General features: G+C 36.4%; 1 protein-coding gene and 1 non-coding gene across 2 annotated transcripts in view; both read right to left on the bottom strand.

Moving 5' to 3' along the window:
- The window catches only part of LOC106662135 (dorsal root ganglia homeobox protein), a gene marked incomplete at its 5' end in the record, with an annotated part of 92011 nt that overhangs the window by 48212 nt on the left and 16179 nt on the right, over positions 1–27620 (bottom strand). The window contains 2 exons of the mRNA XM_024227553.1: positions 4853–4963; positions 26503–26604. Coding sequence (XP_024083321.1) covers positions 4853–4963; positions 26503–26604 — 213 coding nt within the window. The remainder of the gene's footprint in view (positions 1–4852; positions 4964–26502; positions 26605–27620) is intronic.
- Positions 26336–26407, bottom strand: Trnaq-uug. The gene has a single exon. It is a non-coding gene; the product is annotated as a tRNA-Gln (tRNA).

Raw genomic sequence — 27620 nt, forward strand, 5'->3', positions numbered from 1 at the left:
AATAGAGGGCGATATACTCGGACCGTCGATAAATATTGAAGGGGGCACTTAACTGTGGTTCCTCATCCTGCCACCAATGGACGTGTCCTAAGGGGATTTACTACTTCCGTGGTCAACTCTTTACACCCCTGGTCCTGTCAAACCTAGCGCATGGTCTATGTTTTCTACATGAATACTTGAAAACTGAATTAGCTGAAGTGTATTGACATAATTAACTCGTACTATCTTACGAAATTTAAACAGATTTACTTAAAACAATAAACTCAAGTCAGGTATCAAAAGATCTATGAAAGATTCCCCGTTTATTTGAACAAATTCCACCGTTCTCCTTTGAGGGTCTATTAAAAGTTATGCTACGATAATAAGCAGTTGGAGAGCAGGCAAAAGTTCATATACTACAGAGACATAAGGCATAGGTGAACCATATGAAGGATCAGTTTCTTCCTCTTCATTGCATAACCTACAAAATCATCACTGAATATACCCATGTTATGTATTCGTTTTTTTAGATACCAGTGATCAGTAAACTGAGAAAGCCCTATCGCCCTGAACTTAGTTTTACCCTATCTAACTGTACCCATGTGTTTGCCAATTTTGGTGAGGATTTTTCAGCCATGAGCACTATGACGGCACTGATACAAAGGTCCTAAGATCGTACCTAAATAAAACTAAAATAATTTTTATTGTAGAATGTGTAATAGCTAAAGACCTGGTGATCTTCGTGAAAAAATTCCTTTCTTCGGTCTGTGGTAAATCAACTAGTAGTTTGGTCGTTTTGGTATACCTTCTCTCGCCATATTTCGCTAACTTCGATAGTTGACCACTACAACATGATAAAAAAATTCTATGCTAAACAAAGATAAAATTCCATAAATTTTATCTTCATCGTGAACACGCAAATCAATCCTGTTCAGGTACGTCGCTCGACGAAATCTGACGGAAAAACAAGGATGAACCAAAATGATCGAAAACCACCAACACTCTGCAGACCACATGGGGCGATCAAACAATCACTAGCATTTTACAAAACGTAAGGTTTCGCCCGCAAGGATAGTCATTTTCTTTTCATTTGTTATGATTTGTCCTAGTCTATATTCTCCTTTATAATTTTTATCCACCCGTGTCAAAAAGAAAAGAAACAACTTAAGGAAATCAGAATTTTCACAGTGGTCCTTCACGAAAACAATGCGAATCAAACAAGAACAACGATTAAAACTTCGGTTATAATTCCATTTAGTTCCGTTTGATTTGTCGTCGGTGTAGCAGGTGTTGATATGCCTAATGAGCTGGGCGTATAATCCGAGGTAATCGCAGGGGAGACCGAACATTTTGATTAGATGTCTCGGATCTTCTGCACTTCATCATCAGAATAATGCCGTTTGCTAATGGGCTTCCCAGTATCACCTAATGATCGGAATCACAATCGGTTAAGGAATACGACACATTATCCTTCTCTCATTCCTTGCGACATAGCAGCATTTAATTAGACTATGATTATTTGTCGGTATTTACCTGTATGTTCTGGTTTTACGGTTGTAAAAAGCCAAAGGGCTTATAATAAAACACAAATAAATTATTTAAGTTTTTAAAAATCGGCGCTTTATATATTCAACGCGCAATTGAATATAGATGGATCAAAGAATTTTTTAGTATAACTAAAAGGTTTCAAGTGCTTTCAGCTTTTGGTAAAAATTACAAATAGACCCGCTTTGTCATTGCTTTAATTCCAACTTGAACTTCCTTGTCTCGCTTCAAAACTGTCTATCTAGCAACTCGTACTGTCTTGTATTAGATCGTCTATGTTTAAGTCACACTAGCGCGTCGTGAGTACGAAACAATTTTTTGCACGTCTCTCTATGAGACAAAATGAAATAAGTTTCGTGGAAACATAGGAGAATAAAGCATAATATAATGTAAAAACAATAATAAAGCATGTAACTTCTACATATGAAAAATATCTGACTCCTTAATGATTCTGATCCTTAAGCGCTTGTGTGTTATACCATAGAAATTATAAATGATGGAGTGAGGGAGTGTTCAATCCTTTTTAAAAAGATAGTTCCTACTCACAGTAAGTTGTATTGCAACGATCAGGATTTCAAGCCTTTTAGCTCATCATCAGGTTGAAGGACTTCTACAACCACGTCTCTCGACATGAATTGCTAAAGTGAACCCGCTGATACCTCCGCCAACGCGACGTTCCAATTAGCAGCTGATTTGTTTAATGGCGCTCAATATTATACTAGTAAATACTTAATATTATTAAATTACTATAAAAATAATAACAATTAAAATAATTAGTTTAATTATTTGGATGTTTGATATTATTTATGTACATATTTAAAATGGGAGGTAGATCCAAATCTGTTATGTTATTAATGCATTTATCACCATGTTCAATTTTACATTTTTTAATTTCAAATTTCTCAAACCAATTTAATTCTTTCCCTTTGTTGAAACTATGTAACACTCTTGTATTTAGATTTGAATTGATATTATGTTTTGTTTCTTTTAGATGGTCCTTAAATTCCGAAAATTTGCTCGATTTAGGCAAGTGTTCTTTTACTCTTGTTTTTATTTCTCTACCGCTTTGTTCTATATATTTAATATCACAATCATTACAATTGAATTGGTAAACCCCGCTTTTTGCCAAGTTATCTACTTTCTCTTTAGGTTTTGAGAGGATGTTTTTTGGTGAACCCATACTTCTAAAAGCTATTCTAAAACCTTCTTGCTTAAAAATTTTACTAACTTTTTCCGATAATTCACCAATGTATGGCAAACAACGGAAACCTAATGATTCATTTGTGGTGGGATGGCTGAGTCCTATTGTTGATTCGTTTAAAGTTAATTTTTTTATTCTTTTAACTACCAACCTATCAATAAATATCTCTTGATACCCGTTGTTTTTTGCCAAGACTTTAATAGTTTTTAATTCTTTTTTATAGTTATCAGATGTTAGCGGAAGTTTTAACATCCGGTCTATGAGCCAAATGAAACCAGCAGCCTTTTGGGACCATGGGTGCGGAAGAATCCGCTGGTATCATAGTTTCTGTAGTTGTGGGTTTTCTATATATGTCTATTTCTATTAGGTTGTTTATTATGGACAGTTTTAGGTCTAAAAAGTTCAAACAACCATCTTTGCCAATTTCCAATGTAAAATTTATATTACAGTGAAGAGAATTAATTAGTTGGAGGAATTCTATGAGAGCCTCTAATGTTCCTGACCATATGCATAAAATGCCTTAGCATACTTTAGCAATTCATGTCGAGAGACGAGGTTGTAGAAGTCCTTCAACCTGATGATGAGCTAAAAGGCTCGAAATCCGGACGTTGCAAAACAACTTACTGTGAGTAGGAACTATTTAAAAAAAAAAGGATTGTGTGTTATACCTGTGATATTTATATTTTGCCATTGTTTTAGAGCTATGCCATATTTATTTATTTAGTTTTATTTATTTATTTTGTACGAGGGTTCGCAACAACAGTGGTTATATCAACTCTCGGGGTGCTGGTGTTTTTGAAAAAAAGCCAATTTGTAAGCATGTCGGGCTCGAATGCAGGGCCGCTGGATTCGAACCCGGGACATTTAACTTACATGAGCGCTGTGTCAACGTCTAAACCGTTGCGGCCACCAACTCCCCTATATTTATTTAGTTATTTCTATTTTTTATTATTATATTGCTGTTTATATTTTATTGTTGTTTATGTTTTACATTTGATGGTATTGTTATTTTTAGATGTTTTGGATTGTAGTTAACAGCTATTATTATTTATTATTAGACAACACTTACTAAATTCCTTTAAAATGTGTTTAATTGCCAAATATGAGTCAACTGAGATGATTAGTGGTTTTTTTGGTAAATTTTTCCCCCACTAAGTGAATCCGAGGTTTCTACACTATCTACCTAAAGTATTTAAATTTTTGGAAGATTGCTTTAGGATATGCAGAGCCCCGTTACTTTTCCCCCTAAATTATAAATTTATGTAGTACCTATGTCCTATGTAATTTGTCAATTAATATGTTACTGTACTACTATACACTAGCGCGTATCGCTTTGTGACTTTTTATGTACCATTTAATACTACCTTTTCTCCTTTCGTTAATGTTTTTACTGAAACTCGTACTATCTCGTCTCTCCTCATCACTGTTTTTGTTACAGCTCGAACTATTCACTGTCTACGATAGAACTCGTACTATTTCGTTTTAGTTCGTAGTAGTACTTCCTCGAATCTGCGATAGTGCGGTTCATTACATCTGGGTGGAACAAAGTATTCCAAGTTCATAATCACTCTTAAACGATTTGACTTATAAGTCGAGAAAATAGAAAAACAAATTAATTATAAAATAATTGGCCTAGAGTTTATGAAATTTCCTAACAGACACAGTCTATTTTTAATTTGACATCATCCGACGGACAGGGTACATATTAGCCCTAGTTTGTTCTACTTGATTTAATAAAGAGCAGGGAAGCTGGGGCATGTTCTCACAATTATCTTGTTAGTACAACGATACACGTGACAATGAATTATAGGCGTTCATGGAAGGCAGAAGAGTTCGGTACAAAAGCCTAACAGCACGTCGGAGGCGTAACGCTCTTTCACCCCTCAGTCTCTTCCCCTAAACATCAAGTGAATTTCCATATAAAAAGGAAGTGATAGATAAATGGGGGTGTGTCTATTTGGTTAAAAGGAGTTTTGAGAAGGAGTCTCTTGAGACCCCTTAAAGTCAATATATCGCCCTAATGTTACAGGCCATCGCTGTTTCCATACCAACTGAATATATTACTAAATCCTCGTATGAGTACTTCCATTACTATCGGTAATTTGACGATTTTTTGTGTGTATATACCTTATTTTGATTTGATGGCTGCTCATCCCTTTCTTGTTCTTCTCTTTTTCTCTGTTCTTCCTTCAACCTCTCCGCCTTTCTCCATTTGGCCCTCCTGTTTTGAAACCAGACCTGCAACAAAAGACATTTTTTAACGAAGAGCGTTAACGGTTATTACACTTTTTAAGAGAATAGGTGTGTTGAATTCTTGAATCAGCTAAAGGTTCTACTTCTATTTGAGTTAGTTGTTCGTGTTTTTTTTTCACGAAAATAAATCATCCGCAGGAATATTAAAGAAAAAATTACGATTTTATTATGGAATCCGCATCCATATAATAGAAAGGCAGAGTGAATTCCCCGGAGGCTCTTATAAAGTCAGATCCAGTTTGGCTCCTGCCTCCACCTGGTCAATACAAACGAAATACTCGCTCTACGACATTAGCAACTGTCAGAACTCCTTCCTTGTCAGATTACCAACCCCATTCTTTGATTTCTTTATTTCGGGATAGCCTCTGGAAAAGCCCCCAGAGACCAGACCTCCGGCTTCTTAAGGGAAGGGGATTTTCAATTTTGGCATCGTCAATATTTAATTCCACGATCTTGTATACCCGCAGATTGTTAATTCAAAACACATTATCGATCTGTAAAAATGTTGATCTCTTGGTATGGAATAAAAACATAAGAGAAATTAATTTTGCAGTGGTATATGATCCATTCAACTCTTATCCCCTAATAATCAAATATACAAACTATTCTCAGAAATTACCAATAGATTGAGTGAAATCCAATCAATTTTGATATAATTAAATTCTTAACTTTATACTTTCTTTGTTTGAACACCGGTTTTATATTTGAAATTTCGAGCCACGTATTTCCTTAAAATACACTGAGATGCAAAAAAAGTGGCCACCTTAATATTTTTAATTATCTCCTTGACAATTCTCCGTTGATTATCATTCGATAATTTTTGGTCCGTTTTAAAGGATTAGATGTGATGATGATGATGAAACTAGTAAGCGGAGTCCTTCTGGCTTATTGTACCTTCCTAGTTCCCTAGTTCAGTGCAATCGACTCTCCTTCTTCTCAGAAGCATTAGGTCATTGACTGTTGCTGCTACAATTTCATTCCCTAGGTTTTTTTCTGTATGCTAGGTTATGTCTCCATTGAGCTGTTCCTTTGCGTTCGAAGGTGATATGGGTGATTATTTCTTCTTCCTCATTACATAATCTGCAAATGGGATCATCGTATATATGCTCATTTGTGTAGATGTTTTCTCAGATGCCAGTGACCGAATAATATTCCTGGCACTCCTCTGAGTCTGGGTCCTCTATAATTGCAGTAGTGAGTTACCAGTCTTGGTGAGGGTTGTTGTCTCTCTGAAGGCCAAGAGAAGAACAGGAGAGCGATATGTCCCTGCAACATTTTCAATCCGGAGAAGCTATGGAAGTGGTGGTGTTATGGTTTATTTCTATGGAAGGTCGCACACATTTGGTCTTCATCCAAGGTTCCCTACACTATGCGATACATTGATGATGTGTTATCACAAGAAGTTGTTGTTATGTACCACTAATTAGCGACGGTTTTATTTTTATGACAATGCAAGGCCCCTCAAAGCTAGGATCGTTGGTGACTACTTGGAACGGGCTTCAATTCAATGTTTGGGTGGCCAGCATATATCCCGACTTAACCAGTATCGAAACATCTATGGGACGAGGGTAAAAAGTCGCCCAGTGTTGCCAGAGAATTTACAGGAATTAAAGGAAAGAATGGCCCTTTTGGAGCAGTACGAAAATATTCCATAGCACTACATTAAAAAATTCATAAAAACAATGCCGAAAGCAAGCGGTGATCAACGCAAGAGGGGGAAATACTCTGTTCTGAATTGAATATTTTCTGCAATGTTTCCATAGAAACATTTTTAATAAAATTCTTTTACTCAGTTAAATTTTTTATTTAATTTTTTAGTTTGCTATAGTTTATATTTTTCTGTAAAAATATCCAGTAAAAACCAAAGAAATAATTATTATAACGAGTATTTACCACCAAAACGAGGGTGGCCACGTTTTGTTTCTCTCAGTAGACATTCTATCCTACTAATTCCGGAGAGTTATTCCATTTAAATGATTACTTTTTATGTGATTTTGTATTTAGTAAAAGTTTATTACCACTTAAAAATAAGAAAAAAAGTCTTAATCCCACTATAACAATCCACCCCACCATTTATTCCCCAGAGCAAAGTTTCGATCAAGTCCTAAGCCCAAAAACTGCACCAACTTACAAGTTTCTACTGTCCTTTCCGTTTATTCCCAGTTTTTAGCCATTTTGAAAAAAACCACCCGACACACAATTCCCACCTTTAATATTATCCCGGATCGATTATACAGGCGACCTGGTTTGACGTGAAACTGGATTTCGATCGAATCTCATCAGGGTTTACTCAGAAAGCTGAAGGGCATTCTACACACTTTCTAATTTCTCGAATCATATCTGGTTGATAGATAGTTTACAATTGGGTTGGTTCCGCTTCTTTAAATTTGCATAGGGTTAAGGGAGGAGTTTCCCAAGGTAACACCTTGGGTCCATTATTAAACACAGTATAAACTGCAGATATACCAGTACCTAATCACATTATCATTAGTAAATAATTATGACTAAATATGACCATAATAACGCCCCTACACCTCTAAATTCAAAAGCGTAACGTCTTAAAATCTAAATTGTTTAATTGTTGTGCAAGACGTTGTGACAGTGAGAGGTGAGGGGGAGAGAGAGGGAGGGAAAAAGAGATAGATTGATAGATAGATAGATAGATAGATAGAGAGAGAGAGAAAGAGAGAGAGAGAGAGAGAGAGAGAGAGAGTGATAGATAGAGAAGTAGACAGCCAGACAAAATGTAATAGAGAATAATGAGATGGTGAGGGGGAGAGAGTGAGAGAGGGGGAAAAAGATGCAAAGAAAAACATAGGAAGAAAGAGTGTAAGAGAAAGAAACAAAGAAAGAATCAAACAGGACACAGAAAGTAAAATAAAGAAAACAGAGAGTGAGAAAGAGAGAGAGAGTGCCACGAAGAGAAAGAGGGTGGGAGATACAGAAGAGAGAGAGCGAGAGACGGAGAAAGAGAGAGAGAGAAACAAAGAAAGAGACAAACAGGCCGAAAATGAAAGGAAGTAAAACAGAGTGAGAGTGAGAGGAAGAGAAAAAAGAGAGAGGGGTGGGGATAGAGACGAGGGAGTGAGAGAGAAAGAGACAGACAGAAAGTATTACGTTTTTTATATTAGTCAATTTAATTTTAGATTAGTTTATATTTTAATAAAATTTTAAATGTGTTAATGTCTTTATCCTTTATGTATTAACTTCAATGAGATAACAAAAGATGTTTAAAATGTGCTAATATTGAATATAACTTAATCCATATTCGCTTAATGGTCAAATTAACCATATTAATTATTCCAATTAATTATCCTTTTTATAATTTTTTCTAAGTTTTTTGGTTGAGTTAAATTAGTGTCGCGAGCGGGATTCGAATCCACGACCTTCGGCTGAAGAGTTAGTGTCCGTGGGGATCGAACTCACGATAGCTCAACTGGTTAGAGCAGCGGCGCATTAAGCCGAAGATCGTGGGTTCGAATCCCGCTCGTGACACTAATTTTTCATCAAAATCTAAAAGCTTAGATAAAACGAACAATTAATTGGAATTGAATATAACATACAATAATTTTAACAGCAGAAAAAAATCGTTGGCAAAGTCGGGTCTCCCAATGTTTATATACAAACACAGTCACACACGCACAACTGTTATCAAGTATAATGCAGATGCAGAACTTTTTGCACTTGTTACAAATTGTTTAAAAAAGGGTGTAACTTGAATCTTTCTAACAACGAAGGAAATATTCTTTAAAAATTATAAAATATCCCAAAATCAGGATTTATTTAGTCAAAAAACGCATTTAACGAAAATTACACAAAATGTAACACGGTAAAAAAGGTATTTACATCCGAATTAAATTTTTCATGTCATCGAGTAAAACCGTTTGAGATCCGGATGGAAATGCCATTAGTGTTATATCCCGTTATAAAGCTAAGGCAGTTATTTCGACCTAATTAACCTAATGGGTCCGAAAATAAATAAATTCGGTTAATATTAAAAAAGTACGCAAATTGGCAGGCGACAAAATCGAATTACAATTACACACCCCCTCTCCGACACCGTTGGAGGATTCGACAACTGAAAAAATTACATCCAGGCCCGTAATAAAATATTCATACTGCTCGAGCGAATTAAAATAAAATTACCAAATTAACCGGATTGCCGTAAAGTTTTTAAAAAGCTGTTTTTATCCAGGTTGATTTATTCATACGGCTCGATTAACCGAGAGAAAATCCGATTTATAAAAAAAAAATTCAAAATACCAAGATTGTTCTATCCGAGGATACAATTTTCACTTTATCCTGTGGAAAATAGAAAAAACATAAAGTAAGAGCTTTGGATGTTATTGCTTTAAGAAAACAGGTTGGGTAAGCCAATGAAAGGCGAAGTCGTGCCGAGGTGGAGAGAAGGGGCTAATCACCCTGCTGATCTGATTGGGGCCCTTTCCCCAGAGGTAATCCCATTCTCTCTTTGTATCAGCCAATCAGTGGTTCGGTTATATCACGTTAGCCGCACCAACTCTAATCAACACAGGCTAACTTTCTATATTACACTTTGTTACTCTACCGATAAATTTACAAAGGGGGAGAGAAAGAGAGATAGGTAGAGAGAGAGAAAGAGAGAGAGAGAGAGAGAGCTAGAGAGAGTTAGAGAGACTCTCCTTCCATTGCACCAAACGTCTCTTAAAAGCAACTGCTTCTTGTTCATTCTATCTAAACATGCAATTTAAAAAAATGTGGCTTTAAAACTCTTGCATATTTTCCTTGTTTACAAAATACAATCAATTTTTTTAAATCTGCATCAGATAATTTAATAACACACCCATTCTTCATAAATTAAACTATTGTTCACAGCTTTTATTTAACATTTTATTTAGCGTCATTACACTTATTTGTTTATATGATTACCACCACTGTTAAAATTGACTAGCCCTTTTTTCAAACTGTGCAGTACACAAAGTGAATCTTTTCTGGTAAAGTACAAATAAATATATCCTCATACAAGGTTTTGATTTAATTTTTGTTGGTTTGTAGCCTATACATATTTGTACATATTACAACTGTGTACGTTTTTTCACACGGTCACAGCATTGATACTAATGCTAGCGCTGCACCTGGAGGCCACAGCCGAGTAAAACCAGCCAATGCTGGCATTCAGTCCGAGGCCATCGTCGATTAAGGTGCCGTGGCGGGTTCTCGGGAGAGGAATATGTAGAGAGTGCTCAAGCAGTAGAGTTAGGATGGATCTAGAGGTGTAAATTTTTTGGGAATAGATAAGTTATTTATTTTTCAAGGGAGAGTTTAGATCTGCTGTTAATAGTCTTTTAAGTAATCAGTCGGTTCAATCTTGTCCTTTTGATTCTTGTCCTAGGTAGCATGCCTAGATACAATTCGAGGGACCAGAAGTCGTTTTCGCTAGTTTATGATAGGTTGGAGGTAGCGTGATGTGTCGAAGGGTGAAAGTTATGTTATCGGATTTCGTTGGGTAAATTGGCGTACATCTCTTTTGTAGTAATGATAGTACCGTAATTTGACAGCTTCATCGCTTGTATCGTTACTGATCATCATTGACAACGAGCAAAAACGAGGATGATGTTCCTTCCTTGATTTCACTGAAGAAACTACTGATTTCGATCTTTTCTAAATAAGTTCGTATGTAGACGGTCTAAATCATTGATCATTACAATCATTCGCCTTCTCTGAGGGCAGGTCAGGTGGGACACTGTCTTTTTAGACCTCGAGGAAGATCTTTTGGAAGACATTACGTGGAAAGTTGTTGTAACTGGGGATAAGAGGGAGATTGGACTTCTTTTATAACGGGAATATTTATGTCGTTAAGGATGGTACGATTGTAAATTTAGAACACTCGATTAAAGATTAGTGATTATCAGGTCTAGATACTGCGAAGATTGGGAGGTTTGTATGATGTCCATAGTTCTATGCCTTACGCCCACTTGGTTTGAGTGCTGTATGCATATGTAAATTGTATGTAATTTTTTTTAAATCCTGTGCTTTTGAGTTTGTGTATTCCACGTAGCACCTCTAGAAACGACCAAGGTAGGGATGACGTTTTCGATAGGTTGTAATAGGTTGGAGGGAGAGTGATGCGACGGAGGATGAAGGTTATGTTTTCGGATTTCGTGGTGTTGAATTAGATTTGCCACTTATGAACCATTGTTCAAGGGATATGTGTTTCCTGAGGGTCGGTGAGCTATAACGGTGTTGGAGTTGGAAGTGTCTGTCCGGATAATGGTGTCAGGATCGGAAGGGAGTACATAGTGAGTCTACGGGCTGAGGACACCCGGATCGGCCTTGCACAAAGGAGAGAGGATCCAAACCGTAATCTAACGTACCTGTCGGCCAGGAAGGACTTTAGGGTGAGGAAGTGTTTAGAGGATAGGATGCCCTTAAGTGCTCAGAACAAACCCAGGTGCTAGATTCGATCGAAATCCTGTTTGATATGGTGGCAGACCCTCGAGCACCATTCTTTCTTCAGGGTTATGTGATTATGCCCCCAACACGACGGCATTATTGAACAGTGGAATGGTGCCGCCTCGTTCCAAATTAATGGTCGGATTTATATTACAAAGGACCTTGTCAAAGAGTTTACCAAGAATCAGTCCGTTGACAAAGTTATGAAGTGTTGTGGACGGTGATGCTAGTGACGAGGTGAGGAGCTTTGACGATTTATCTGATTACTTTTGATTGAAAGGATTAGATGAGATGGATGTTAGTTGTTTTGGCAGAACCACACAATTCCACTCCGTATGTCCAAAGTGTTCGCAGTAAAGATTAGTTTAGCGTTGACGATCAATACGATTTCGGTCCTAGATATATTCGTAGCCCAAGATCTTCTTTTAAGATGTTGTCTCCTAACTCTTTTGTGGGGATTTATAAGTATTTGACCATAATGGAAGCTAGTAGCCTGAATGAAACACAGTTATCCAATGAGTACTCCCTCTCTTCCAAAATTGAGACTGCGCATTCGTACATACTTCGGTATCTTAAGGAACTAAATCATGATACAAAGTGTGATTTAGAGAAATGTATGCCCCAACAGCTACAGATTGGTCAGCGGGTGAAATGTTGAACTTGATAAGCAAAAACAAACAAAAATTTTTTTTTGAAGACTTGATAGCTAAAATAAAAATAAAAAGTCCCAGACCCATACCGTAATCTTATTGAAAATTGAACATTTATTAATCCATTTACGTTTAGTGGTCTAATTGACCATATTAATTATTTCAATTAATTATTCTTTTTATGTAAGGTCGTGGGTTCGAATCCCACTTGTGAGGGTATTTTTTCATCCCAGCCAGGACCTTACATAAAATAAACATTTAATTGAACAAAATATGAATATTTAATTTGTGTTGATTTTTTAAATCTTATTGAAAATACCAACATTTAGTTACTCAGTAGTAACTGTATTTAAGTAGTTACTCGACAGTAAATTGAAATTACTGAGTTTTGAAGGAAAACTTTAATATGTCCAGAACAAATCGATGAATTTTTATGTTTCTGGTATCATTTTTTTTGGATCTAGGGACTTTCAAAGGATTAGGCGTCAATCAATGGATCATCTACATATTCATCCCAACTTTATTCGGATTGGTCCATATAGGACGATTTTGTGGAAAACCTTATTTAGGACTTCAGCACCCTTATAAATTAGGAAAGAGTGGGCAGGACTGATGCCGTTTTCCCCTAGTATGACCTCAAGCTCGTTTCGTATAAAAAGAGTGCACAATGCAGTACCCTCCATACGCTTACACACCATACAATCATGCAAACGCAAGCACAATAGGATTGACTCATCTCTATACGGTCTGATTTTTTTTTTTTTTCAAAATAAGCCAAAAATATGATAAATAAAACAAACCAGATTATACCCACCAGTTGTTATGTAACCATTACTTAAAATTTTAAAAATAATACATTTTAAATAAATATTCTTGACATATGGTGCTTTATTCTCCTTATGCTCTTCATTGCTTTATTCTTATTATGATCTGTATATTTTACATACTTTTGGTTTTGTTTAAAAAAAATTTCAATAGAAATGAAACAGAATGACTTTTATTAACTTAATTATAGTTGGTGGCATGTTTTCATTTTCATGTGAGATTTTAACGATTTATGATCTTGCTTTATGGTGGTAAAGTTTTGTTATCTCTAGAGAGAAAAATAGTGCAATTCTTCTTTATGGCCAACTGTCGTTTTAAGTATAATAAATCCTAAATATTAAAAATAGAATAAGACAGACTGGGAGTGAATAATGAAAGGCCTCCCAAAAAAACACGGATAACAAAAGAAAACTTGGCAGAGCGGGCAATGTGCCGCATTTGCCCTCAAGGCACGGGCTTCAGCCGGAGAAACTGGGGGGAGTGGAATAATATGTAAATCTCTGCGGTTCTATTGTGGCCATTCTGACATATGCTGTAACCAATGGGTATAGGATGTTTGCAGAGTGCTTAGCGGTAGACCGAGAGTCAACATGTTTACACGAGGGATGTTTGCAATAGTTTATTACATGCTAATCCGATGTTTACCAGAGTACAACGCCCACAGCCCTTCAACTTTACGATTCATTGGCCGATTCTCCAACTCCAACCGTACGGAATAAAAGGCTTGAATAAGTGCATTCAGAATTTAGAAATTTTATCTTTATGGGGTATTTAGGGTATAATATTGTTAGTACATAAAGGACTACCAGAGAAAAACATTGAACATTGGGACAATATGGTGCATAATGTCTTAAGAATCTGATTGATTCGGGGTTATTTTATACTTCATCGATGATAATTTTATGAATTAAGACATAAACATAACATTAACAAGATGGTTGATTTCTTGTGAGATTCCTCCACGAGGTCTGCTAGTTGATGAATCTGTGGTATGGTCGTTTCCGATCACTTTGGTCCACCTATTCTCGCTGGTTTGGACTGGACTATCTATCCTAACTATACGACTATATCCCAAAACATTTTATTGGTCATTGTAATAAAAACAAAAAACCCTGGTGGACTATCCGATTGTGTGAACCTGGGTAAGAGTCAGTGGTCACGTTCTGGTGGAATATCGAGCCCCACTGCTCCATAAGGTAAACCAGTATAGTGAATGCATAATTTTTACTCAGTGTGAATGAAGGAGGATTTCAAGGTAAAAAGGTCCCGCCGGCCTCCCAACCATAAGTTGTAGATAATTTTAGCTTATTAGTATGGATGGGGTTTCAGCTGTTTATCGTGAACTTTTGAGTCCCGCCAAACTTAAATAAGATTAATGTTAATTAATATTAATGTGTATTTTAATTGACTTAGGACATTTTAATGTTTTACTTGTGGATGGGTTAAACGATAAAGAGAATTGCCGGATAGTTGCGAGATCGACGAAACGAAAGGAGCTGGAAACGGCCCATGCAGCTAGGCAGCAGAAAAAAATTCAGAAAAACGAGCATTCTAAATTTGCACACACCTTGGTGAATGGTGCACATTTTTCACAGATATCGATAGAATCCGTTTTAAATCAGGGAACATGGTAAAGTTTCAAACCTTGCAAGAAGAATTCATGATTTGCTTGTGTCCCGTTGGAAGGTCCCATTGCTTTCTCAATTATCTCAACCTCTTTCTAAAAGATACTCTATAGTATGAATTCTTGCCAATTGTATGGGATTTTTTTTTGTTACAAGTTTTTGTTCTTATGCTTTCTCCAACTCCAGCATCCACCCAGTAAATGGTCATTATGTTAAATTTGGTTTTGCAATTCAGAAACTTCTTTGAATCGATGCTCTGAGATTTTCTTTCTAGATCTTTAATTTTGTATTCTATGTTCATATCAAATTGAATTCATATTCACTTGATGCTCCGGAATAAAAGATACCGCTGTACGAGCCCATGGGTTCTGATTACTTGAATTTTTTTACTAACTCAAAAAAAGGTTATTGTACATTCTTGTATTTTGTTTCGATCGGTAGATTGTTCCTTCCTTGACCTCGAGTCTAACAGGCAGAACCATTGATAAAATGACAGGATGGTCTGAGACGATCGAACTATGAAGTCAATCTGTTACTTCTAAGACAAAATAAAATTCCACATCGTATGAAATTCAGTTGAAACATCTACCCTATCTAGTCTATAATGATCTATTACAAATTCGTTCTGGATGTAGATATAAAATCCATTTACATGATCCCCTAAACGGGAATGTCATTTATTAACAAGATCAAGGGAAATTACCAGAGCTCGGAGGGGGTATCGGGTAACCCCCCGGGACTCATAGCGACCCCTCGGATATTTTTCAATTGGAATCTAATGTGACAGCTAATGCGGGGTGGTCGGATTTAAAATTGGCTGCGGATGCGACGTCTGTCCTGTCAGGGAGATGATCCCGGTCTTGCCGGCTGACCGGGAGATGTATTGCCGAACGGGGGCAAAAAGGAAGGGGATGATTCGATAAAGAACCCGACTCGTTTTTGGCCGGCGAGAAAACACCCCTGTTTGACATTTACTGATTGAAAAACTGCCTCGAACCAATTTTTGTAAGATGGCAGATTATATCGGTCAAATGGAACACGATCTAAATAAATATCAGTTATGCGATTGATATTTTTCTAAGTCAACTATTCAAAAATTTGCATATTTACACTTTGGAAATCTGGCAAAATTCCTTTATTTAACCCAAAATTCAATTATTAACCACACCAACACCTATAAATCTCACAGTTATATTATTTTCCCAAGTTCTTAAATATCAGTATGTATGAATCTCCAAAAAGCGAAAATATGCGGACCAGAAATTATCCAAATCAACCAAAAAATTCACCTAGTAAAACTCTTTTATTATTACCATGGCAACAATTAATTAACATATTTAATTTAACTAAGACAGAGAGATAGATAGATAGATACATAGATAGAGAGGGAGAGAATGAGAGAGAGGAAGGCCGATATATGGATACGCACATTGTTTTTGTATATTCGACAATTCCGATGGAAGCGAATGGAAAAAAACAGTAATACTCGTGTCTAAGGAAAGGATTGGCTAACCATTCTTTTCGACCAAAGACTTTCAATGAATCACAACTAAACAAAATCATACAGAGAGAAAAGATTGCCATTGGCAGATGCATAGGCTTTTGTGGGAAAATCTGGGGACTGAATTAAAAGTTGTCCCTATGACTATACACAGCGGTTATTAGACCCTGATGATAGCCTACAGATCAGTCGTTTGGAGGACAAAGACATTTCAGTTAAGCACGGTCCAAACCCTCAGTACTGCTCAGAGACTGGCGTTTCTGGGGTAAAGAGAACAACCGTCACAGCTGCCCTGGAAGTCCTGAATCTACCACCACTACACATCTTTATCCAGGGAGAGGCCAGAGCCACAATTCATAGGCTAATGCAGGGTCGGCTCCAATAGCCTATTCACATAACAAGATGCAATTAAAGCTTCAAAGGGAACTTCTGCTAGACAGAACTTTGGGGATGCCAGCTGACGATCCCTAAACTGCCACGAAACTGTAGCTTTTGAACACTGCCAGGGAAATAAAAAGGCTGGGGATTATCAATAGAAGAAAAGCCATCTACTCGGACAGCCAGGCGGCATTGAAGGAAATTGCCGCATCGACGGCAATACGCAGAGTCGTTGGGCTGCATTAGAGCCTTGTCAAACATTGGAGAAAATACCAAAATTACCCTTGTCTGGGTGCCAGGGCACACTGGGCAGAGGGGAAACGAAGAGGCCGATAAATTGGCCAGGGAAGTTCAATGTGGACACCTGTTGACCCTGAACCCTTTTGTGGCTTGTCAAACTGCCAAAAACGCGGAACCATTAGACAATGGATTAATAATAAATCCTCCTCTCAATGGGAGGGTAGCCCGGGACAGAGGCATGCGAAAAAGTTTATCAAAGGACCATCGCAGAAACTAACGGCAGAACAACTAAAACTAGGACGCGCTAGGACTAGAATAATAATTGGACTGCTAACTGGACACTGCAGACTTCAGAGGCATATGTACAGACTCGGAGTGGTGCAGATAGATGCAATCCTTTGCAGATATTGCCAAGAAGAAGGAGAAAAAGCGGAACACGTCCTCTGTTGGTGCGAAGGCCTTTGCAGACTGAGATCCCTAATCCTGGGAGAGGAAAAGCCAGGGACTGGAGGGTACACACGGGAGTCAATTTAAAAAGCCTCAAGCTCAACGAGGAGCTCTAGATAAAGTGAATGTGCACAATAGACGAATACTTGTCGCAGTGCACAGATCAAAAGAGGCTTCTATATAATCTATCTATCTAAGGAACAGCCATATTCTTATAGCACAACGATTTGATGACCCAGCCGCGATCACCTCGACGTTTATCGCCATTGGACTACTATTTGGCGGAATACGGATGATCCAAATTGCGGAGGCAATCTGTGCTGATTGTATTATTTTCTGATTTGTCGAATGTTCTGCATGTTTTCTTATTTTTATGATCGTCTTATTTAGGCTTCTCCTTCACCATTTTTCCTTATCTTATTTTCTTCATTTTTTAACATCACGAGTTACATCTATTGTCTACCAAACTCTCTCTTTCTCTCTATCTATCTATCCATCCATCATCTACCTATCTATCTATGTCTATCCAAATAGTAAATACCTTTCGATCAAAAATCGATGTTTTCGAAGTATTTACGAGCATCGCACTCAAAGTCAGTAGATCGAAGGTGTTCATCGTTTGTGCTCGTTCAGTGTGAACATAATTCCGAAAATGTTCATAAACCTCGATCCTTGTGATTTCTCGATTGATGATTTGATCGATTTTTTTCTTCGATCTTCTTCAGCTAAGTTAAAATCTTCATAAAACATTCTGCTTTGGAAAAAGTCCATTATCTCCTTTGACGTGATTTAGCACGCTGATCCCTTTCGAAATTTTAAATGACTGGTGTTCCAATTTTTGCGTTGCCCCCCTTTTTATTATATGCTCTTCTAAATAATTAAGTTATTTTCACACCACTATCAAAACACTGCAGGACAAGCTAATTTTTGATAAACAGGAGCTTTGCTTGCAGTGGGAATGTACGAACTGTATTTACCAAAAATGCTCGTTTGTCGTTCTCGCCCAGTGTGGAAACGGTTTTATAGAAATTAGGGCTCATGATACAGGTTTATTCGTACACAGCAGAAGAGGAAAATAATGAACTTGTTAGAAATTCTGAAGCAGGCTCTCGTTTCTTTTGAAAACAAGAATTTCCTCGTTAATTGGTTTAGAGTGGTTTTGTTAATTGGAACAGAATAGGAAAGGGAGTTGAGTTCTTTGTATTTTCCAAGCGAGAAGCCTCGTGGAGAGTGTCTAATGATGGTTGATTCGACTAAGAAAAGGAAAAGGGCAAAGTGGAATATGTAGGACACTTGACATATTTAAAATATTAAAAGTTAAACCTTTTTTCTTTGAAATCAGGTATGAAAACAATTGTTGCTACGAAATAATTATACTAGGTGAATTGCTTTATGGATTTGGATAATTTCTGGTTCGCATATTTTCCCGTCTTGAAGATTTGAACACACTACTGGGAGATTCAAGTTCTTCTAGATTAACGTATTGCGATGGAGGAAATAATGTAATTGTGAGATTTATAAATAAGGTTTGGGCGTGGTTAATTACTCCGTATTGGATTGAATAATGGAATTTGACAAATTTCCAAATTTAAAGATGCGAACTTTTGAACAGTTGCCTTCGGAATGAATCATGCCTTAAAAAATACCAATCCCATAAATGGCATTTACGAAGATCGCGTCCCGATTAACTGATATAATCGGTGTTATAAAAATTGGTTCCAGCAAATATAACTGAGTAACTATTAAGGCTAAGGTGGCTTATAAAAAGCCTGAAATTCTTCTTTGATTGGCTCAGTGTATGAAGCTCGTTAATCGCATCGAGCAATAGTTATCTAATATATTTGGTGCTGAATTCTTAGCCAATTAAGAAGGTTTGAAATCCATTTTAGGAAGATCGCCTTGACCGTCAGGCAGTATTTAAAGCTTTAAAGCCTCGTATGGTCAAGATATGCTGAATGGAATCCTCATCGGGAGTGAGTGACAATATGTCCTGACATCGCCCGGGCTCCCGGGAACCTACGACATGATTGGAGATTGGTCTCTAGGCTGAACGCCGATTGGCAGAGGAAAGAAACCTTGGAACACATTGTGTGCTACTGTTGGTGGACCTTTTCCGTTAATGTGCCTCCGCCCCAGTCGACCGCGTTCGGTGACAGAGATCGAGACAAAGGTCAGGTATGTTTTGAGTCGAGTTGTATTGTTGTATACCACTGTATTGTATGATTGTACTGTAAATGTATTCTGTTGTATACCAGTTTTCAAAGAGTTCGGTGTTAAATAAAAATGAAATTTCTGGCACTACACGACGCTGTCAAAACCAAGGAATCGTTCGTTCCTTCAGGAAAAGGGCCTTCTTTCACTAGCTGGGTGATGTTCAGGAGGTCAAGACACGAGGCTGAATTTGACAGGATCGCGTGACAAGTGGAGGTGCTACAAGCATGGGTGCAAGGCGGAAATGGAGTTAAGACGTAACACATATCTAACTGGCAGAAGACTGCCATATTCGACCATCGTGCTGTTCATATACGCTTGGGCATGCGAAATAGTAAGCGTTAAATTTTGCGAAAGAGAGTGAAGTGTAAAGCATAACAGGTTCGTTGATTGGTGCAACTACATGCACGAAGTTTGTTCGAACTCTTTTTGCGCAGACATTCGAGCATTGTTGGCCCCAATTGCACTGTGGAAATTGACGAATCTATTTTTTCGCGCCGGAAAACCAACAGCAGGAGAATCTTACCATATCAGTGGGTTTTTGGTGGCATATGTCGCCAAACAAGAGAAAGTTTTCTGGTCATCCTTACGGACAAATCAGCCGTCTTTCTCATCCCCACAATTCGGGATCGAATCGCTGCTGGATCTGTCATCATCTCGGATCAGTGGAAGGCATATGAAACATTGTCCCAGGATCCTAGTTTCTGCCATATGACCGTGAACCACTCTCTCAATTTTGCCAACCCGATCACCCTGCACATAAGCAGTCCATTGAGAGTGTATGGGGAAAAGCAAAGGCGAGGAACAAATGGCAGTGGGGTACCCGCCGAAGTTCATTGGACTCCTATCTATGCGAATTTACGTTGCGGCAGTCATGTACGGCGAGAAATGCGGATGTTTTCGAAGACATCCTTAGTCAAATTTAAATTCAATTTTGACCCCCAGGGACACAAATGTGAATTCCTTTATTACTAATTTATACTCTTATCATTACACGAATTACCTAAAATAAAATGTTTCTGTATTTATGATTACATTTAAAGGAGCATTTCCTTAAGTGACCGGAGAGAGATCTTAGTGGTCGAGAGGGGCGGAGGCACATTAACGGAAAAGGTCCCTGTTGGTCTATCCAGGTATACCTATTCTGGTACTAGTAAGTAAAACCGTAGAAACCTCATGGAGTTTTAGAAAAAATCGCAAGACAGGCTACGGAATCTGACAGCCTAAAGTTGCCTAGTAACAAAATTACAGGAATTTGAACTATTAAGGTATAGCTCTGAGGCCTTTTATATACCTTCCCCTATCTTGCCTATTAATGTGACATTGATCTATTCGGTTTCTTGAAACTAGTATGTACATAAACTGCTCAAAAAAGAATAGGGATATTTGTAACTTATTCTTATTCAATTAATTTTAATGAAATTAAGCGATATATTCTAGTTAGTTGGATAGAACAAAATATAAAATACCAACCAAAAATAAACAAATGTTAATATTATTTTTACTAACCGATTTACTTAAGAATAGTAAACATGAAGATTACTAATTTTGTAAATAAACAATTTTTTTTATCTTTTCTCCATTTTAATCCAGTTCTATTCTCTTTAACCATGACAAGACAATAATCTTGAACAAGAAGTTCACAATATAATTGTGAGAATGATTCATCGAGTTCATCGAAAGTGGATGTCGCCGAGGCAGTTGGCGTTTCTCAGTGCGTGGTAATAGATCTCAGCGCATTACGACCCTAAGGGAGGACAGAAATATTGTCATTGCTGCAAGACAGAACCCTTTCTAGTGCCGGTCAGATCCTAAATGACAAGGCCTTTATTAACACAATGATTCGTAATCATAGCAGCAACAGCCCGCCAGTAACTCACGAGATCATAGGGCAGCGAGCGCCTGGAAGAGAATACCAATTGGAATGCTGTTATTCTTACTCATGAGTAGCGTTTCTTTCTGAATAGTGATGACAAGGGCCGAAGAGTCTACCGAGAACATGGGATGCGTACAATGCCCCAGTTCGTGCTCCCTTCAGTGCAGTCATCTCATGGTGAAGATCATCTAGGATTTACACAGGAGGACGAACTGGACTCCATATTGTTGAAGGCAACCTCACCACAGACTAATTATTACCCCTCAAACCAGGTATTTCAGTAGCAGGGATTTTTGATTTCTGGATGACAATGCCATACCTCATAGAGGCAGAGTTCATCAATGTTTAGAAAACCTGGGAATTTCCCGTTTCTCTTCTTTTCTCCCTTTTTCTTAAGACCTCAATCCTATTGCGAAAACGTGGGATGCCTTACAAAGAAGGCTTTTCGATCACCATCCTCAGCCAGTTGACCTGTAACAACTAAGTGCAACATTGCAACATCTGTGGAGAGAAATTTCTTATGAAGTACTGAATTTTAATGTCAGTATGCCTATTAACAGGTGCACAGAGGACTTAGCTAACAGAGGACATTATATCCGGTATTAATTGTTTAAAAAAATTATTACGTCCAATGAAAAAATTAAGGAATTAAAACCTTTTATTTTTCAAAATCTCTTAATTAAATTTTCCTCCTGTAAAAAATATAATAATTTCTAATAAATTTTAATTCAATTTGTAATGAAAATAAAATAAAAATGCTAGGGAAAGTAAGCACTAAAAAATTGGCAATATCCCTCTTCATATTTGAGCAGTTTATTTCCTTAAAGAAACTGGACGAAACAGTGTTATCCCGAATTATTTATTGATAATGGTTGTTTATTTATTAAATTAATTTATTATAACAAAATATATTATTGGCGATTTTGTTTTCTAGAATTGTCAAAAGAGAATAGAAAGAGAAAACATTTTTTCTATTAGAATTTACATGTCCCGGATTTCATAACAGTTATCCGACAGGATCTCTTTTCAAGACATTTGCCCTTTTATAAATAGGAGTTACTTTGAACTTTTTGTGCCTTTATTCATGCTGATTTTCAACAAAGGGGGTTGATTTCAACAGCAATAACTCGATCGTCCGCCAGGTAAGTTTGAGCAATGGAAGGTTTCCTGTTGGTGGGGGACGCCTCCCGTCTCCAGGACGACCGCCCCCGCTTCCTCAGAACAAACAACAACCCTCAACCGCACACCGAAGAGTCCACGAATCCTTTTTATTCGATTCGCCACAAATTGCGTCTGACTCGCCCCATAAAAACCTCGCCTCTACCATTCCCCTTACAGCCTTAGATAAATAGATCTATTATTGTCCTTTTTAACGGAGAAAAAATCGCTATGGGCCCCTTTTACTGGCGCTGTACATTCTTTCTTAACTCCTGGCAATATCAAAATCTTAGTAAGGAATGTGGAGTGCGCAGAAATGGTAAATGCGTGAACCATTTTCAACAGTATCGGAAAACAATCTCCTTATATGTCTGAAGCATTTCAGCATTAGGAAAACGACTAATTTCAAAAATACTAGACCAGAAAATGCCCATTAAAAAAAGTGATAGCAGAGAAATATTTAACGCCTAACTTTATAATTATAAGATTTTATAAACCGCTAAATAAAAATCATATAAAAAAACGAAAGTTAACTATCAACCATATAACAACCACTGATGCCGCGCGGGAAGGATGGAAATGAAGGTCCACGTTTGTTTGTGAGCGGTTATGGCTGCTGACCTTCAAGCATGAAGTCTCTTCCCAGTACTTTAGATGTTTTCCATACTACTACACACTTAAGAGGTTGTATAGCTTCCAAGAGCTGAAGAAGCATAAGCATAAACGACCGTCACTAAAGGACATTGTTCCAACCTCTTTCCAGCACAGCTCATTACAGTTATACTCAATTCACTAGTTTTCATGACCAATTAATATCTTTCAATTAATTAAGGTTTTTAGTTGAGATAAAAAAAAGTCAGTGTCACGAGCGAGATTCGAACCCACGATCTTTGGCTAGATACGCCGCTGCTCTACTACTTGAGCTATCGTGACCTAGATCCACTCGGACACTAACTTCCCATCTCAATCACCTTTTGAATTTTCCCTCCTTTTTGCCATTTTTCAAATGTCCTGTAATCTATTTGATTCTCGACGACATGAAATGGCCACGAGCGCTTTAGTGAAGGTATACTTAATTTCGGCACTACCTCGCAGAGTGTGATAGGTATGCTAGGTCTAGATTTGAAACTTTTGAAGGAGAGGACATCACCAAATCAATCCCCGAGATTAAATAGTCCAAAATCTTGGGATTTGTGAACAGGTCCAAGAGGTTTATGCAGGACACGTGAGCCGACCAAGTCTAGGGCCTTTTAGGGATGGGGTACGAGTCTACCCAGGCATTTAACCCCTCGGGTCTTGGTGTTAGTAGTTAGTGTCCGAATGGATCGAAGTCATGATAGCTCAAATGGTAGAGCAGCGGCATATCTAGCCGAAGATAGTGGGTTCGAATCCCGCTCGTGCAATTGACTTTTTTATCTCAACTAAAAATCTCAATCAATTGAAAGTCATACTCGATTATTCTGGATTGAAAATACTCAAGTTTGGTAAACATGACAAAAATTTTATACAGGAAAATATGGCATTGCTATACATTTCATACCTTAAACCATGAAAAATTGAATGAGAGATATACTTTGTCAAACTCGAGGCATCTAATTATTTAATCAACGAAAATTCGGCCACAATGTTTTGAGACACCTAGTGCTGCTGATTCCCTAATAAGCACTAGATATCTTGCAGGTAGTTAAAACTTGCATACACTACCGCAAACCATCCGGTGAGACACTCCAGAACAACATCCCTCAGCTGCAGAAAATCTGAGTACCAGCTCTTACCAGCTCAACTTTTTACATGTACCCAGCGTCAAAAATCAGTAAATTAAAAATACTTCATTGAATTTGAACGTCCACCATGTGTGAATAATAGTTGAAGCTTCTTTCTATAATAACAATTAATAACTTCCGATGGGCACGGTTTATAAACGTCCAAATGCATCAGCATAAATGATCGTTTCAGAAAGTCACTCTTCGAGATCCCAACTCACTGCAGTAACACTAAAATGCCCGTCAGCATCATACTGTATTACGTTAATTACAGAAAAATGAAAGATCCAGTGGGAAGTTACTAGTTAATGATTAATAGATAAGTTTAGTCTTTTTGTTCTCGGTACAACATGGAGTCGAACTTCATTCGGATTAAAGCCATCAAAGAGGGAATAAAAGTTATTATTTACCATAGGTAAAGGGTTTCCCTGCACTTAAAGAAAAAAAAAATCAAGCCAAAGTTTTAAAAAGCTTAACTATCAAGTGCATATTTTGGGTTCATTTAAGTGAGCAATGTAATAAAACAACAAAATGGTAGTAATAATTTTTTGAAAATCATTATCAGTTTTTCAAAAATTATAACATCCAATATTTATAATTTTGAAAATCAATAGTGTCCTGATATTTATATTAACGTATTAAAATAATTATTAAGAAACTAATTGTTAATTATATTAAAGAGAACCTGACTTTTTAAAAAATCATGTTGTGATAATGAAAATAATTTCAAGTCAAAACTAAAAAACACACCCTATTTCGTCATACTTTTTAAATTGTTATTTATTTAATTTTTGTCAATGTTTCGCCTTACTATTTTTCGTTTAAGAGAGAAAAGTACCAGTTATTGCCCATACTAAAAGAAAGTGGTAGTTATAAGAACTATTTTTTAAATCATCAATTTTTGATAAATTATTAACATTCAATTGTTTATAATTATAAAAATCAATAGTGACCTGAAATTTTACAATTATATTTTACTATAATTAATTAAGAAACTCTTTTGTTAGTTATATTAAATAGAACAGACCCTCTTGAAATCATGTGGTAAAATGAAAATAATTTCAAGTAAAAACTAAAAAAAAAAAACCTATTTTGACGTACTATTTTTTGTTGTTGGAACAGGGAGAAAAGTACCAGTTGTTGGCAGTAAACAAGACCTTGGAAAATATAAATAAATAAACAGGAAGGTGAAATGTATAGCAATCATTATCAATTTTTCAAAAATTATTAACATCCAATTGCTTATTCTTCTAAAAATCAATAATAACCTGATATTTTATATTAAACTTAAATATTAAAATAATTAAATAAGACACTAAGTTTTTAATTATATTGAAGAGAAATTTACTTTCTTTTTAAATCATGTGGTAATAATGAAAATAATTTCAACTCAAAACTAAAAAAACACCCTATTTCGACATACTTTTTAAAAATATTTTTTTAAATTTTTAAATTTTTTTTTGTATTTTTTGGCAGTGGGGTGTAACATAGTATACTTCGCGTTAATTTAAGTGAGAAAAGAACCAGATGTTGCCATTATCAAGACTTTGGAAGAAAGAAAAATTAAAAGGGGGGAGAAAAAAAAGAAAAAAATAGGAAAGGTGAAAAGTTTAGCAATCATCAATTTTTGAAAAATTATTAACATCCAATTGTTTATAATTATTTGTTTATAATCATAAAAATCAATTGTGACCTGATGTTATATTAAACTTTTACAAAAATAAATTAAGTCATTAATTGTTAATTATATTAAAGGGAATTTGACTTTTTTTTCTCTTAAAGCATGTGGTAATAACGAAAATAATTTCAAGTCCAAACTAAAAATACCCTATTTCGTGAAACTTTGTTTAAATTTTTATTTATTTTTTGGAAGTACGACCAGTATACAAACACATTGGCTTTATTTAAGTGAAAAAAGTGCCAGTCATTGCTAATAAAACAAGAAATTGGTAGTTGAAACAAATTTTTGAAAAATATGATCATATAAACATATAAAATATAATTGTTTACAAATATAAAAATCAATAGTAACCTGATATTTTATATTAATATTTTACTATAATTAATGAAGAAACTAAACTGTTAGTTATATTAAAGAGAATTGACTTTAAAAAAAGAAAAGGAGCTGTCACAATCTGTCGTATTTTTTGTTTTCCAATTCTACGCAATAATATTGAAAATTAGGACCAACAGAACTTAACAGAAGAATAATAAAACGAAGGAAACACGTAAAACGGGAAAAAAAATTAAGAGGTCCCACCGAGATTTGAACTCGGATCGCTGGATTCAAAGTCCAGAGTGCTAACCATTACACCATGGGACCTTCTGACCCTCGTCGGCCAACTTTCTCCTCATGATCCCGGATCGCTATTCTCATGCACTACGGACTCAATGATTGTCATGATGGTTTCAATTTACCTGAACTCTGGCCTCGGTCAGGTTGATTTTCATGGCTAAATCCTCCCTTGTAAAAACGTCCGGATAGTGCGTCTGAGCGAAGGCGTTTTCCAGTTCTTCCAGCTGTAACACGGTGGTTAACAATTAATATCATTAAAAAAAGAGTATTTGATTCTTAGATTGGCTAAAATCAATGAATTTTAATTAAAATCGCCTTGTTTAACAGATTAACGAGGTCGAACGAGTATAGAACCACGTGTGAATTATTTTTTAGTTGATTTAGTCATAAAATATACAGCCATGGGTTTTATTGATTTTTATTGATATTTCTATTTTTATTTTGTCGCATTAAGTATTTTTCTAAAAATTGTTGCCCAGCAATGTATGATTTATGGATGAGCTAGGATAGGAGAATGCTGATCAAAATAGTTGATTTTTTCAAGGACCAGAGTTTTTACAACGAGTTCCAGGAAATCTCAAGACATTACAAATGGTTAGGGATTGAAAATAAATAAATAAATAAATANATATATTTAATGTGCAAGTAATTCATTAGTTCATTTTTTATCGGGCATACTTTGCTCTTTAGAAACCAGCACCTTTGTTTAAAATGAATTAACGCTGCCAGACTGTCAGAAGGTCAGCAAAGTGCGGCATCGGAGAAAGCCAGAATTAATAATAATAAAATTAACCATATCCAATCGATTTCTATCAAGTAGTTTATCTTCGTCATTACGTTAAAGAAAGAATTCCTTGGAGTCATGAGAAACGGTCAAGTATGAGGTAGTTTACAAAAACACCTTTTCCATTTTTTAGGCGCGTTTCGGCTTTTATTCGGGTCATCTTCAGGGCCTGGGTGAAATACAAAAATTGTTGACTGGAAAAAAATACAATACAGATGTAAATATAAATTTTAACCCAAGTATTTCATACAAAAAAGTGTTGTGCTATTCTTGTGGAGTCACATTGGTTTTGTGTGAAATTGTGAAACGTGAATGTGAATTCTGCTGTTTATATATGATTGTGACAGGGTAGGGGACGCGGAAAACCTGGGAAATTTTCTTTGGCGGTTTTATTTAACTCAAAGGAAGTCGAGAAAGGGGATTTTCTGGATTGGATTTGTGATTAGGGGTTATTCA

The sequence above is a fragment of the Cimex lectularius genome, unplaced genomic scaffold (genome assembly GCF_000648675.2).
Source record: "Cimex lectularius strain Harlan isolate CLEC.00 unplaced genomic scaffold, Clec_2.1 scaffold106, whole genome shotgun sequence".
Classification (NCBI taxonomy): Eukaryota; Metazoa; Arthropoda; class Insecta; order Hemiptera; family Cimicidae; genus Cimex; species Cimex lectularius.